This window comes from Rhincodon typus, chromosome 7 (assembly GCF_021869965.1).
Source record: "Rhincodon typus isolate 14 chromosome 7, sRhiTyp1.1, whole genome shotgun sequence".
NCBI classification, from domain to species: domain Eukaryota; kingdom Metazoa; phylum Chordata; class Chondrichthyes; order Orectolobiformes; family Rhincodontidae; genus Rhincodon; species Rhincodon typus.
In genome coordinates this window covers 93,868,059-93,884,324 of record NC_063338.1, presented here as the reverse complement: position 1 = coordinate 93,884,324, position 16,266 = coordinate 93,868,059, and the positions used below count along the sequence as shown (strand labels likewise).

The 16,266-nt window shown below is 41.1% G+C and overlaps 1 protein-coding gene across 1 annotated transcript; it reads right to left on the bottom strand.

Annotated features, from left to right (window-relative positions):
- Positions 1-951: 951 nt before the first annotated feature.
- Positions 952-14,844, bottom strand: LOC125480938 (tubulin alpha-1D chain-like). Its single transcript, XM_020535520.2, has 4 exons — positions 14,713-14,844; positions 4,123-4,345; positions 3,838-3,986; positions 952-2,774 (listed from the first exon to the last, which is right to left on the bottom strand). The coding sequence occupies exons 1-4, from the start codon at positions 14,713-14,715 to the stop codon at positions 1,800-1,802; spliced, it is 1,350 nt and encodes a 449-aa protein (XP_020391109.1). The 5' UTR covers positions 14,716-14,844; the 3' UTR covers positions 952-1,799.
- Positions 14,845-16,266: the final 1,422 nt, after the last annotated feature.

The window sequence follows — 16,266 nt, the reverse complement described above, 5'->3', positions numbered from 1 at the left end:
CTGCATAGAATTGTATAGTATAAAATACTTTGTTCTCTCTTCCAAAGTGATCTTCACATTATACCTCCCTATTTTCTGCATATAAACTGCCATTTTCCCCAGTCACCATCAGTTGAGGAAGGGTCACCGGACCCAAAACGTTAACTCCGTTTCCTCCTTCACAGATGCTGCCAGACCTGCTGAGCTTTTCCAGCAACTTTGTTTTTGTTGCCGATTTTCAGCATCCACTGTTCTTTCAGTTTTTATTCACATTATATTCTATTTGCCACTTATTTAACCTATCAATATCTCTCTTTAAACTGTTGAATCCCTCTCACAACCACCTTTCCACCTCGTGTCATCTGGAAATTTGGCTAGTGCATTCACTTCCTTCCTCAGTACACATTGTAAACAGTTGCGGTCCTAGCATTGATCCCTGTGGAACCCCACTGGTCACAGGTCATGACTTCAAAAAGAACTCCTTATCCCCACTTAGTGTTTCCTGCCCATAAGCCAATTCTCTATTCATGCCAATATAGTACCTTCAGCACCATGGGCTCTTATAATAGAACAAACGTTTAAGGTACTTTATTGAATGCCTTCTGTAAGTCCAAATACAATACATCTACCGGTTCCCATCTAGTTAAACATAGCACACTGCTTGCTTTTTATACTGATAAGCTGGAGATAGTCTTCAAATGCTGTCTAAATAACTGGAAATAGTTTTGGACTTTATTATTAACAAACCATGCAAGTACAATATGTGAAAACATAGTTGGTGCAATGCAAATTAAATTGGGAAGAAAACAAGCATTTTCTCATCCCAGTTACTAGGGTGATTTTTCCTCAATTTTGTACCCAGGTATGCCTTGGGCCAAGCAGATTCTGCCAACATACTTGACTAGTATGCAATGGAGGCTTGATGGGTTAATTGTGCAAAAACTGCAAATTGAAAATCAAAACAAGTTTTTATACAGTCACAGAAGTTTATTGAAACATTTTATTCTGAACATTACAAATCTTATAAGTGGTTAATTATTTCTCCCAACAGTAAGTTGGAAGTTGTGCCATTTTGATGCAAGTGTACCATTTTAATAGTACTGCACTCGAGATGAGAGTGTTCAATTAGTCTCCTGAAATACTTATAGATCCTGTTAAGCACACACCTACATGTAGCTTCACTCCTGGTGCAGAACAATAAAATACAGACATAATTCCTTCCATCTGAACTTTGTAATTAATCCAAAATACACTGCAAAACAATGTTAGTTAGTTACTTTTAGCAAAATATATTTGTTTCCCAACAGGGTAGTGCTGTGTGTAGTGACTTCACAAGCACAGCATAGCCAGAATTAGGAAGATACTATTACCTGGATTGATAATTATTCAAGTGTAAAAAGTAAATTAAAAAAGTGAGATTGAATAATCTACAATTTAAGACATTCATTGGCAAGAAAATAGTAAGACCATGATGGGTCAAATTATTTGCATGGTGCACTTCCATTGCTCATAGTATAATGGCATAGGGATGATGACTACAATCTGGGTGTACAATTGAAATATGTCAAAAATTGGTCAAATCCTTATTCTGGAATGTAAGCTTTTACAAGTTGCCGACAGAGTTCTAGGATTTTCAGTTTTTTAATTGCTACAAACAAGTTAACATTGAAACCTACCACTAAAGTAGCATAATGTGAGCATTAATAGCACAACTTCCACTTGGGGAGGAAAGAAAGTGTAAGTACATGACTTCTTAAAGGTCACTTTGCATCCGACCAGCAAATTGATCTCAACCAACACTTAGGAATATTTCAGTTTTCCTAATATTCTTCTTCTTCACCTTCATCCTCAACACTATCGGCACCTACCTCTTCATAATCTTTTTCCAAGGCAGCCATGTCTTCACGAGCCTCTGAGAATTCCCCTTCCTCCATCCCCTCACCCACGTACCAATGCACAAAGGCGCGCTTGGCGTACATCAGATCAAATTTGTGGTCCAGACGAGCCCAGGCTTCAGCAATGGCTGTGGTGTTGCTTAGCATACACACAGCTCGCTGCACCTTGGCCAGGTCCCCACCAGGCACCACCGTAGGGGGCTGGTAGTTGATGCCAACCTTGAAACCAGTTGGACACCAGTCCACAAACTGAATAGTGCGTTTGGTTTTAATGGCGGCAATGGCAGCATTGACATCTTTTGGCACCACATCACCACGGTAGAGCAGGCAACAAGCCATGTACTTGCCGTGGCGTGGGTCACACTTGACCATCTGATTTGCTGGTTCAAAGCAGGCATTGGTGATCTCAGCCACAGACAGCTGCTCATGGTAAGCTTTCTCAGATGACGTTACAGGGGCATAGGTAGCCAGAGGGAAATGAATACGTGGATAGGGAACTAAATTGGTCTGAAACTCTGTCAGGTCAACATTCAAAGCACCATCAAAGCGGAGAGACACTGTAATGGAGGACACAATCTGACCAATCAGACGGTTCAAATTGGTGTAGGTTGGGCGTTCAATGTCCAGGTTTCTGCGGCAGATATCATAGATGGCTTCATTATCTACCATGAAGGCACAGTCCGAGTGTTCGAGAGTGGTGTGTGTCGTCAGGATAGAGTTGTAAGGTTCAACCACAGCTGTGGAGATCTGAGGAGCTGGATAGATGGCAAATTCAAGTTTGGACTTCTTGCCGTAGTCAACAGAGAGACGTTCCATCAGCAGGGACGTGAATCCAGAGCCTGTGCCTCCACCGAAGCTGTGGAAAATGAGGAAACCCTGGAGACCTGTGCATTGGTCAGCCTGTGCAGAAAGGAATAAAGGAGCATGTTACAATTTGGTCAGAAAGTAGGATTCAGAGGGAAGAAAATCTAAAATCTCCCCAGTGAAAAGAATAACTTCACAGTTTAATTCTTTTAAATTTAAGGCACCAATTCCTGGAATTATTCTAGCTACTCAGCTCTAAACTCACTTATGCCTTTTAGTTTGTTGTAACAAAACGATCCCATACATTTCAAATATGGATATAGCATGATGTAGACAAAATTCAATCTTATTAGATGTTCTATTACTTGGTGAATGAGCAATAATCATAAAGCAGATCCTTATCCAGCTGTGTTTTGATATATTGGTTCTTTAAGCTTCATATTCCATGATGCATCTTCCCAGTTGCAAATTACGAACAATCAATCTTCCCACCTGCTTAATTAGTCCAGATCACGTTGAATGCGATCAGTATCCCGTGGTTGTCTCTGGTCGCACTGCTATACACCATCAGCAAATACAACACTATGTTATAACTTCCTCTATTGGATTTACGAACACAATGATCAGCAGGCCGTGTGGAATGTGCCAATTTAAGATTTTTCAAAAACGGTCTTTAATTGATCCACTGGATTTTTACAGATTTTTGCAAATGCCAGTTCAGGATCTGGGACTTTTTTTGTTTTTAAAACCCTTTCTTGTGTACTTCAAAGTGCCAATTCAATGATCCACACCTTCAAACCACCCAACACAGGGTACCTTATGAGCTGTGGAATGATGATTACCAGCAGCTAGTTGGAAACTATAAGAAGGCATTTCACTTGTGACTCTTAACACGCATCAAGGAGATGTGATCTTTTAGTTATCCACTCCCTGGTGAGGATTGATACACGGGTTTTCAGATGTGAAGGGAAATCTCTGAAGCCACCATTGCAGCCGAATGCATCATCACGTCCTTTAATAAAATATATGAAAATAGATCATGTGAGAGTAACGTGGTGATTCAAAAAGGTAAACACTGACTATATATCATTCTGTTAAAGCAACACACGAACTATGATTAAGTTTATCCCTTGGTTAATGGATAATACAAGAATCTTACAAGTTTACGGAGCTTGTCAAGGACCAAATCAATGAGCTCCTTGCCGATGGTGTAGTGCCCACGGGCATAGTTATTGGCAGCATCTTCCTTTCCGGTGATGAGCTGCTCAGGGTGGAATAGCTGCCGATAGGTACCGCTACGAATCTCATCTGGAATGTAGAATAAAAGTTCATTTTCCCTTCCCATGCACACACAAACAAGGCAAATAAACCACAGAAATATTATTTTGGACAATGCAGCTCCATAAACAGGAGACTTATAAACAAATTCTCGCAATGGACATACCAATTACAGTTGGTTCCAAATCAACAAAGACAGCACGTGGGACATGTTTTCCCGCACCAGTCTCACTGAAGAAGGTGTTGAAGGAATCATCTCCCCCTCCGATGGTCTTGTCACTGGGCATCTGCCCATCAGGTTGAATACCATGTTCTAAACAGTACAGCTCCCAGCAGGCATTGCCCATCTGGACACCCGCCTGGCCAACATGGATGGAAATACATTCACGCTGTAGAAGAAACCAAAAAGCATGAGTCACATCAAATTAGAAAAAAAAATTTAGATATTGGTGGTGACAGTAATAATTACATTGTTACCTTGCTAAACATTAATCAGCCAAAATATTTAAACACAAGTCTTTGATGATATAATACAATTCTACACTCAGTAAGGTTTACATAGATTTCATCTGCAATACTGCTGGTGGGAGAAGTGAAATAGCTCTTGTATAGTATAATAAAGTTTGCGCTTGTCTTCTTGTATAATAAATTTTTATTTTATTAAAAGTACATTGGCACCTGCCTGAATGTGTCGAGTGACCGACCACCATGGTAAACAAAGTGAAATGAAACCTATGGTTCATCTAAGACACCGTCAAGGTATCAATTACAATCTCGTCAACTGTATTCTGACAGATGGGATTAGTTTAGGACATCATGGTTGGCACAGGTATGGTAGGCCGAAGAGCCCGTTCCTGTGCAGTAGTGTTTGTTCTACCATGCCAGGTTTTACTCTGGGATCTGACCTGTCCAGTATTACTATCAACTGGGATCATGACAATGTAAACATATACATGATATATATGTATACAGATTTACACGTTAATTCTGTGCACAATTCAGATCTACTTTTGGGATATATTATCCAGTCAAATTTTCCCAATTGCGCATTCCTGTCCACACTTTAGCAGTAAAAGCGAGCAACTCAGAAGGTCAACAATTAAACCAATTAGCAAAAAAAAAGGAAATGAACATTTGTAAAAAAAAAAGAGCAGTTATAATTAAGGCTATACTGCCTGAAAGAGATGTGTACGCAGATTCAATGGTGGCTTACTAAAGGATAAGTATTTGAAATTACAAAATAAAAATCAAGAGGCTGCACAGAGAGAAGTGGGACTTGTATCTTGCAGAAAACTGACATAGTTTTATGAGCTGGAATGTGCACTTGTATCAGCGTCCAAGAAATTTAAAAAAAAATCCATACTATTCAAAACAACAGATACTGAATTGAGAATATCACTAGACTGCTGAAATATTAGTCATTTAACTGTGTCACTGCAGAATAAAATACATTATAGTCAGGAAACAGACCGACCTGCTCATCCCCACCTAAGTATGAGCTCCCACAAATCCTTTAATATTTCTCTTTTTGAAGCAAATGCTTAATTCCGAGGAGAATTTATGAATCATCCTTTAGAGAACTTCACATTCTAACCACCATGTATACTTAGCATCACACGACCAGACTTTCGTATTATCTTACATTTTACCCGCTCATTGGATACGCAACAGTAAAGAAACATCACTAATCTTGGGAAGTTTATTCCTTAACCTTATCTCCAGGGAAAAGTTTAACTTCTCAATGTTATCCTACCACAACCCCCAAATACTGGTCAAGATCTGATTAAATCGGCCCACCTTTTCCATATCCATATCATAGGATAAACAGAACTGCATAATGTTAAAAACTGCAATCTAACTAAACCATTATCCCCACGCTTGATGGTCTAAACTGGTTTCCAGCAGTGTTTAAAAGTGATCAAAATGGAGGTCCCACGGACCTGCTTGGATGGACGCAGAATATCCCATTACCCTATTCTAAAAAAAGCCAGCAAGGCATCTCCTACAAATCGTACCACTATTCATTCCTCAATCAATACAACAGAGTATCTGGCTGTTATTACACTGCTGATTGTGGGAGCTTGCTGGGTGCAGTTAGTTACCATGCTCCCCATATTACAAGCGACTGCACTTCAGAAAGTACTTCATTGGCCTTGAAATGCTTTGAAGTCTGATGGTTGCAAAAATGGCTACACAAGTGCAAATCTATTTCTTATTATGAAGAGTTTTAAACACTTGACCCTTCCAAGCCCCTGGAAGACCGAACAGTGAGGTTGTTGACTTGCTCGCTGAGCTGGCTTATTCTCATTCAGACCTTTCGTCACCTTGCTAGGTGACATCATCAGTGCAGCCTCCGATGAAGCGCTGTTATTCTACTCCACTTGGAATTTACATTGTTTGGTCTGTTATGGTGAGTACTGTCATTTCTGGTTTTGATCTGTATGGGTTTGTAAATAGGATCCAATTCTATGCGTTTGTTGATTGCATTACAGGTGGAGAATCATGCCTCTAGGAATTCCCGTGCGTGTCTACTTTTGGATTGGGCTACTATGGTTATCTTGTGCTGGTTAAACTGATGGCCTTCATTGTCTGAGTGTACTGATATTAAGCCCCACAGCCACTCTACAACAAACACTTATAAGGATTAAAGACCTCATTCCCACAACAAGCCAGCTCCGCCAGATCTTGACCAGTATTTGGGGGTTGTGGTAGGATAACATTGAGAAGTTAAACTCACAACCCGAGCTACAGCTCTTTGCCAAGACTTTAAAGACTGAACAGTTTGGGCCCTTTATCCAGGTAGAGATCTATAGTAACACAGCAGGTCTGGCAGCATCTGCGGAGAGAAAGCAGACTTAATGTTTTGGGTCCAGTGATTTTTCTTCAGAACACCTTCTTCAGGTCACTGAACCAAAAACGTTAATTCTGCTTTCTTTCTACAGATGTTACCAAATCTGCTGCGTTTTTCCCAGCATCTGCAATTGTTTTATTTTGTTCAAAGATGTAGTGGCATTGGACAGTACAGGAAACATTCACTAAGCTGACACCATACATGGAGGAACTGACTTGAGGACAGCTTAAATAGATTGGGCCTGTAGAGTCAGAGTTGTACACACCAAAACAAACCCTTCAGTCTAACTCATCCACGCTGACTAGATACCTTAAATTAATCTAGTCCCATTTGCCAGCATTTAGCCCATATCCCTCTAAACCCTTCCTATTCATATACAGCATTTAAGAGGCATCTGGATGGGTAATTGTATCAGCCTCCGCCACTTCCTCTGGTGCATGTATGGAATGAATTATCAATCTGTGTGTCAAAACCTTGCCCCTTGTCCCTTAAATCTTTTCACTCTCACCTTAAAGCTATGCCTTCTAGTTTTGGATTCCTCTACCCTGGGAAAAAGACCTTGGCTATTCACCCTATCCATGCCCCTCATGATTTTATAAACCTCTATAAGGTCACCCCTCAGCCTCTGACGCTCCAGGGAAAATAGTCGCAACCTATTCAGCCTCTTCCTATTGCTCAAACCCTCCAACCACAGGAACATCCTTGTAAATCTTTTCTGAGCCCTCAAATTTTCACATTAGCTCTCCTACAGCTGGGAGATCAGAATTGAACACAGTGTTCTGTACAGCAGCAACTTGACCTCCGAACTCTATACTTAATACACTGACCAATAAATAAAGGCAAGCGTACCAAACACCTTCACTATCCTATCTACCTGTGACTCTACTTTCAAAGAACTACGAATCTGCATCTCAAGGTCCCTTTGTTTAGCAACACTCCCCAGGACACTACCTTAAAGTGTACAACTCGTGCCCTGACTTGCCTTACCAAAGGCAAGGCCTCACATTTATCTAAATTAAACTCTATCTGTCACTCCTCAGCCCATCAGATCAAAGTCCCACTACACTGAGATAACCTTCTTCACTGTCCACTACACCACCAATTTTGGTATCATCTGCAAACTTACTAGCCATTCTCCTATATTCACACCCAAGTAATTTACATAAATGACAAAAAGCATGGACCCAGCATTGATCCTTGTGACACACCGCTGGTCACAGGCCTTTAAACCAAAATACAATTCTCCACCACCACTTTCTGTCTCCTACCTTCAAGTCAATTATGTATCCAAATGGCTCGGTCTCCCTGGATTCCATGTGATCTAACCTTGTTAGCTAGTCTACCATGCGGAACATTGTTGAATGCCTAGAAATCTATATAGACAACATCCACTGCTCTGCCTTCAATCTTCTTTGTCATTTCTTCAAAAAAGTCCAATCAAGTTAGTGAGACAATTTCCCAAGCACAAAGCCAAACTTGTTGGAATATTCAAGAATCAGAGGTGACCTTGTCAAAACATACAAAATTCTTAGGGTACGTGACAGCGTTGATTTGGAAAGGTTGTTTTTCTTTGTGGGAAAATCTATTTCATGAGACATAGCAGAATTAGGCCATTTGGCTCTTTGAGTCTACTCTGCCATTCAATTGCAGCTGATATGTTTCTCAGCTCCATTCTCCTACCTTTTCCCTGTAACCCTTGGTCCCCTTACCAATCAAGAACCTATTGCAGTCTTAAACACATCAATGTTAATATTATTACACACCTCTGGAGGTGGTGGTGACTTGAACCCAAGTCTCTTAGCTCCAAGGTAGGGGATATTCTCATTGCACCACCAGAAGCAAGGCTCTGGTCTAGGACCTGAGAATGAGGGGTCACGCGTTTCTGAGAGGATTAATTTCTTCTCTCAGAGGGTTGTGAATCTGTGGAATTCTTTACTGCAGAGGGTTGTTGAGGTTGGATCATTAAGTAGGCTAGTGATGTGCAATAAATGCTGGTCAGTCAGCAATAACCACATCCCGTTAGAGAATTAAAAGAAAAAGCTCAGGACTGAGATATTTTCAATCAGTAAGGGAATTGAGGGCTATGAAGAAAAAGCAGGAAACAGAAATTAGCATGATCAGATCAGCAATGATCTCAGTGAATGGTGGAACAGACTCAATGGGCTGAATAGCCAACTTCTGGTCCTATGCCTTACGGTTGCTGTAGCAGTCTACATTCCTTTACCCCACTGGTTCCAGCTCTATCAGCACTGTTGTAGAAATTCCTCTACGTCTATTTTTCCTCATTTAAAATGCTCCTTTAAACAGACATGGCTCTTCTCATTTCAACATTTTCAGCTCATTCTCCATTTATTTACACTTGCATACAATGGTATGCAAAACATCTCAGGGTGTATTTTTGTATTAATGTGGACTGTGATCACAAACACAAAATCTATTACATTTTATATATTTCTTTCAAAAGAAACATGCTTGCAGTACAAAATTTAGCATCCTTTTGTTTAAAATTCAAGGGAACAGTACTACAAAACTGAATTGTTTTTGTCACTGTTTGTCAATTGTCACTGCTTCTTTACATGTACTGGATCAGAAGAGAACTAAATGCAGCAAAAATCTGAATCCTTTGACCTAGGTTGGTCAAAGAAAATATCCAGAATAGGACTCATTGCTGTACACAATAGATAGCTGCTGTATAGACAGACACATTTAGAACAAACATTCTGGCACAGTTTAAATCATTGAATTTGCTGATAAAGACGAGAATTTTGTGTGCAGAAGCCTCTCAGACTACAAAAATGAGCCAAGTTGCCAAATTCCAAACAAGTCGCACATTTAACAAACTGAATGCATCAATTCGCCCAGTCAGATCCTGGCCCAATTTGGTACATTCAACTGTCTTCAATTAAGTTTAATAGAAAATAATACTTGCAACTTTGAAATTGGGGACAATTAAAATGATGCAATTCCAGAATTGTAAGTACAGGAATTGTATATCAAAAATCTGCTTTAAAAACTGGGGCCTCTCATATCTTATACAATATCTTCATTGCCCTAAACGACAAATACTTTAAAATATTAAGCTATTAAATCTTATTGCTCATCATTACAATACAGTATCATACAATTTTCAGGAATTAAACATATGCAAAAATGGAGTTCTGTGCACCAGAAATCAGACTGATACATAATGACCAAGCAGACGAGTCTCAGACTGTTGGCAGGAACAGAACAAGCAGACCTCCCTAGGAAAACTAACACTAGTGACCAAAACATTCGTCCAATAGAAAACTGGCAAGTATATAATCAATCATCCAGCACAATGAATCCCCTCAATTTACAGGAAATGTCTGAATGATTTATTAAGAGGTTTTGAAAAGCAAAAACCTCTAAAAAAAGTCTCAACCTTTTCTTTCAAATGCTATTGATACAAATTGTTCCCTGGTTGAGAGCACACTGAGTCAACAACTGATCGGTCCTAATGGCAGAAAAGCCTGAAAAAGCCAGATCTACTGTGGGGAAAACGTACACTGCTCCAAATAGCTTGCAAAGGCTGAAAACTCCTAAGTGGTTAACAATTTGCAAAAATAAAAAATGCATTGCCTATTCTTGCTGGACTGTGGGGGAGCAAAGTACATGTAAGAAGACAGAAGTTCCCAGGTGTGAATTTTACTGATTTTACTTCTGCTCCCAGAACTAAATCCTGTTAGAAAAGGATAGAATCATAGAATCTCTACAGTGTGGAAGCAGGCCATTCAGCCCATCAAGTCCACACTGACCCTCCAAATAGCATCCTATCCAGACCCAAATAAATAGCTTCTATAATTACAAGGAAACCTCAGTATTCAATGTATTTTTTTTAATACTACAAGATGTTTAACTGCAACTTTTTAAAAAACCATAACCTCAACTACACAATCAGCTACCAGGGAACAAGACTGTACTCCCCAATCCATGTGGACAATGGTGCTGTAGGTGGTGGAATGTTGTCAATTACCAAGGTTTAAATTCAATTCATGTCTCCTACATTCCAGTCGCATAGGGTATAATAAAAGACTGAAAGACGTTAATTTACCCAACTAAATCATAACTTTATTAAGAGTGAAAATGAGCATTCAACCCACTCATCAGCCCTGTTCCTACTAACCTATCAGAGATAGTAGAAACTGCAGATGCTGGAGAATCCAAGACAACAAGGTGCAGGGCTGGATGAACACAGCAGGCCAAGCAGCATCATAGGAGCAGAGAGGCTGACGTTTCGGGCCTAGACCCTTCATCAGAAAAGGGGGAGGGGAAGGGGGTTTTGAAATAAATAGGGAGAGAGTGGGAGGCGGATAGAAGAGGGATAGAGGAGAGGATAGGTGGAGAGGAAACAAACAGGTCGAAGAGGCGGGGTTGTCTTTTGGACCTCAAATCTTCCAAGTTTAACATCATCAATCTTGCATGCATCACAAGCCTTTTCCAACCTTACAACTAAATCACTCCACTCCCCTTCTTTGGTAAGTTATTTCTCTGGTACAGCACCATCCTTCATCCTCGTTCATTATAGTGTTTAATGTACTCTGCATCATCCATATCAAAATAAGTTACATAAAGAGGGTGGAAAAGTGGGATTGTTATCTTAGTGCACAGAAGATTTTGTGAAAAATTATTTCCACTGGCAAGCAGACCAGTTACGACTTGTCATAGACTTAAAATAATTGCCAAACGAACTAAATAGGACATAAGAAATGGCCTCACAGAGGGTTAAGATTTGTGATACGTGATTTTAAATAGTGATAGAACAAGGTTCTATCCAAAATTCTAAATGGCAATGGGACTTATACCAGAGAAATATTTTGCAAGTTTATGGGAGAAAAGTTGGGATGCAAAACTAAATTTGATAGCTAGATTAAAATGAAATTACTGCAGATGCTGGAAATCTGAAATAAGAACATAAATAGCTGAAAATACTGAACTGGTCTGGCAACATCTGTGACAAGAGAAACAGAGTCAATGTTTCAAGACTGGGGGTTAGAAATGTAATTGGTTTTATGCCATCAACTGGAGACAGGGATGCAGTGACAAAAAAGGAGACAGCATGACAGGCAAAAGCAAATCTGCTCCACCATTCAAATAAGATCATGTCTGAATAAATAAACCTTAACTCCACTTTCCTGCCTTTTCTCCATAATCCTCAATTCCCTTATTGATTAAAAATTTGAGCCTCGTATCCGTGAATGTATCTAATGATCTAGCCTATACTGTCCTATCCTATAGGGCAAAGAGTGCCAGACTTACTGACCTCAGAAGAAATGTCTTCTTCTGAGGAAGGGTCACCGGACCAGAAACGTTAACTACTTTCTCCCTTCACAGATGCTGCCAGACCTGCTGAGCTTTTCCAGCAACTTTGTTTTTACAGCATCCGCAGTTCTTTCGGTTTTTATGCCTCCTTATGCGTCTTAAATGGGTGACTGCTTATTTTGAGATTATGCCCTGTGGGCCTAGACTCTCCCACAAGGGGAAACTACTTCCCCATATCTATCCTGTCTAGATCGCTAAGAATCTTGCATGCTTCAATAGATCTCCTATCATTTAAAAAAAAAATCAATGAGAATACAATTAGATGAGTTTAACTGACAAATGTCCTGGAATTAAAGATTAGAAAAAGAGAGACCAACCCATGATCCCTACCACCTAGAAGGATTAAGGGAGCACCATCTACAAGTTTTCCTCCAGGACATACACTATCCAGACTTGGAATTATATCACTATTCCTTCAGTGTTGGAATAGAAGTCCTGGAACTCGGTCCTGAACAGCATATCGAAGTCCCCAGACCACACAGAATGCAGTGTCAATAAATGCGCAGTTGCAAAAGCACAGCCGTTCAGACAGCATTCGAAGAGCAGAAAGTCAACGTTTTGGGACAAAACCCTTCGTCAGGACTGGCAAAGGGCTTCGGCCTGAAACGTTGTATTTTCCGCTGCTCAGATGCTGTCTGACTGGCTGTGTTTTTCCAGCTCCACATTTATTGACTCTCGCTTCCAGCATCTGCAGTCCTTACTGTCTCCAACACACAATGCAGATTCTAGAAGGCTGCTCAGCATCACCTTCTCCACAATAATTAAGGAAAAAAAAAATGCTAGCATAGCCACTTCATCCCTTGATTGAATTTCTAAAATATTCCCAAAGAGCGTGTAAATGCCAGAATAATGAGCATAGGTGATTATCTAACTCAGTACCCTATTCCTGCATTCTTCCCAATTCCTTGGATCCTTTTAGCCCCAATAACTATACCTAACTCCTTCATGAAAATATTCAACGTTTTGACCTTGATCACTTTCTGTGGCAGAGAATTCCACACATTTACCCCACTCTTTGGGTGAAGATATTTTCCCTCCTCTAAATGGCCTTCCTTTTACCCTCAGACTGTAAGCCCTTTATGCAGGTGAGGGGAAGCAATGGCCTAGCCGCATTATGGCTAGACTATTAATCCAGAAACTCTGCTAATGTTCTGGAGACCCAGGCTTGAGTACCGCCATGGCAGACAGTGGAATTTGAATTCAAATCTAAAGAAAAAATCTGGAATTAAGAATTTATTGATCACCATTGCCAACTGTCAAACAAAAACCCATCGGGCTCACTAATGTCCTTCAGGGAAGGAAATCTGCCATCCTGTCCTGGTTCGGCCTACGTGACGCCAGACCCACAGCAACGCGTTTGATTCTCAACTGGCTTCTAAGATGTTCTCAGCCAGATCCCACCAGTAAACAAAAAGGGTAAAGCAAGAAGGGTCACTGGGTTCAAAAGCATTTCTCTAGTTCTGGTTGACCTGCTATAGAAAGGACATTATTAAATTGGAAAAGGGAGCAGAAAAGATCTGCAAGCATGTTACTGTGACTGGAAAGTGTGGCTGGATAGGCTGGGACCTTTTTTCCTTGGAGTGCAGGAGGCTGAGGGGTGACCTTATAGAGGTGTATGAAATCATGAGGGAAATTGATAGGGTGAATAATAAAGGTCTTTTCCCTAGGGCAAGGGGCTTCAAAGCTAGAGGGCATATTTTTATGTGAAAGGAGAAAGATTTAAAAGGGATCAGAAGAGCAACTTTTTCACAGAGGATGGTACTTATATGGAATCAACGGCCAGAGGAAGTGGTAGAGGCAAATACAATTACAACATTTAAAAGACATTTGGACATTCACGTGAATAGGAAAAGTTTAGAAATTATGGGCAAAAAGCAGGCAAGTGGGACTAGTTTAGTTTGGGAAACCAGGTCAGTGTGGACAAGTTAGACCGAAGGGTCTGTTTCCCTGCTGTACGACACTATGACATGCTGAGTTTCTCTGGCAATTTCTGTTTCTTTCTTAGGATTGGTGAGACGCTCGACGACTGGTACAGACATGATGGGCTGAAGGGCCCATTCACACTGGGAAATAAAACTGCTCAGCGCGTGACATTCCATAACCAGACCCGAGTCTGACGCGTGCGCAGTAACGGGCCTGCCGGCAGCCGACCACCACGCACGCGCACGAGAATCATCCCCCATTCCCCAACCCAAGCCCCTTCGCCGCCATTTTAGACAAAAGGACAAGATGAGGCGGGGGAGGGGATTAAAGAGAAACAACAATAAGATTTTCCCGGGACAGCCTGCCGTCCTCGGTTAAACGGGCTTGCAATTCCATTGCGACGTAACTACAGCCGAGTCGGTGACTCCCCCACCTTAAGGCGTTTCAAATGAAGGTAAGGCGGGAAGAGGACGGTGGGCCATAGAGCGCAGGAGAACTATCTGAGATTGGGGAAAAAAGGAATTTTTGTTTAAAAAAATGGCCTCCACGAAACCGGTTCTGAGGACTATTGGAGCAAGTTTCATTTAACATAGAAAAAAAGAGCGTTAGGACGGAAGAATACCAGGGGAAACATTCACATACCATTGTGCTCCTCGACTAGCGCGACTTGCTCGGGAATGGATGACAGGCGGTATTGGGAAGCCTCCCTGCGCATGTGTGGCTTCAATCTTCCCTGGAGTGGGGCGGGGTAGAGGCCAGTGCGCACGCGCCGTCCCATCCCCCTTGGACGCGGTCGCGCGATGACGTCGACACACTGCTCCAAGACCGCAGAGGCTGCCAACCTGACATAAAATCAGAGGTTGCTTAGCAGGTCAATGCAGTTGCCATGGGTAGAGTTAAGACCCATGATTTCATTATTCCTTACATAGCTTGGAGGCAATGGCCTAGTGGTATTATCGCTGGACTGTTGATCCAGGTAATGTTCTGGGGACCTGGGTTTGAATCCTGCCTTGGCGGATGGTGCAATTTGAATTCAATAAATATCTGAATTTAAGAATCTAATGATGACTGAATCCATTGCCAATTGTTGGGGGAAAACCCATCTGATTGACAAATGCCCTTTAGGGAAGGAACTGCAATCCTTACCTGGTCTGGTTTACATGACCCACAGCAATGTGGTTAACTCTTAATTGCCTTCAGGGCAATTAGGGATGGGCAATAAATGCTGGCCTAGCTGGTGACACCTTCATCCTATGAATGAATTAAAAAAAACCTGTCACCCCTTCCAGAAAGACAAGGGCAGAAGAATAAACAAAAGGTCATGCACTGTCTGGAAATGCCTTTTTTTGTTGTGATGGATTGAGGCATTGGTGTTGGGGAGGGGAGATGATGGTTTTATACATCCACTGACTTTCCCTTAGTCTATTTTCCCAGCCACTTTAGGTGACTCTCTTCACACCTCTGTATTGCCCTTAATTAAGTTGAGGACCTAGTTTAAGACCCTGGTTGCTCTCACTCAAACTGAATTTGAAGTTCTACTACAGCAAACATAGGGAAAGCCCAGCAGGTCTGACAGTATCTGTGGAAAGTGAAAGGCAGTTAACATTTCAAGTCCAGTATGACGACTTCACCATGAGAAAGACTGAAAAGTTAACTCTGTTTCTCGCTCTACAGATGCTGACAGACCTGCTGAGTTTCTCCACCTTTCTCTCTGTGTTTCAGATTTTCCAGCATCCCCACGCTATTGTTGTTTTATTTGAAATTCTACCATTTGTGATTGCTTTTCGTAAAGGACCTCTCACTGTGATTTTTTTATTATTAATCCTGCTTCATTACGCAGTACTAGATCTAAAATAGCCTGTTTCTGACTGTTCAGAGGAAGGGTCACCGGACCTGAAACGTTAACTCTGTTTTTTCCTTCACAGATGCTGCCAGACCTGCTGGGCTTTTCCAGCAACTTTGTTTTTGTTCCTGTTTCTTTTGCAATTTAATTCTCTAAGAAATAATCCCTGATACACCTTGTAAATTTGTGTTCTGTGCCACCCATCACCCTGATTAGGCCAGTCAATATGCAGATTAAAATCACCCATGACAATTAGAGTGACTTTCTTGCGCACCTCTATTATTTTATACTTTGTCATTGAGTCATACAGCCTGGAATCAGACCCTTCAGTGCAACCAGTCCATGCCAAACAT

What these genes read in the sequence shown, in the direction of transcription:
- LOC125480938 (XM_020535520.2), bottom strand. An exon ending in TTTGGAACCAACTGTAATTG is followed by an intron (nt 3,987 to 4,122) that starts GTATGTCCATTG and finishes TCTACATTCCAG; the next exon opens with ATGAGATTCGTAGCGGTACC. An exon ending in TTGACAAGCTCCGTAAACTT is followed by an intron (nt 2,775 to 3,837) that starts GTAAGATTCTTG and finishes CTTTCTGCACAG; the next exon opens with GCTGACCAATGCACAGGTCT.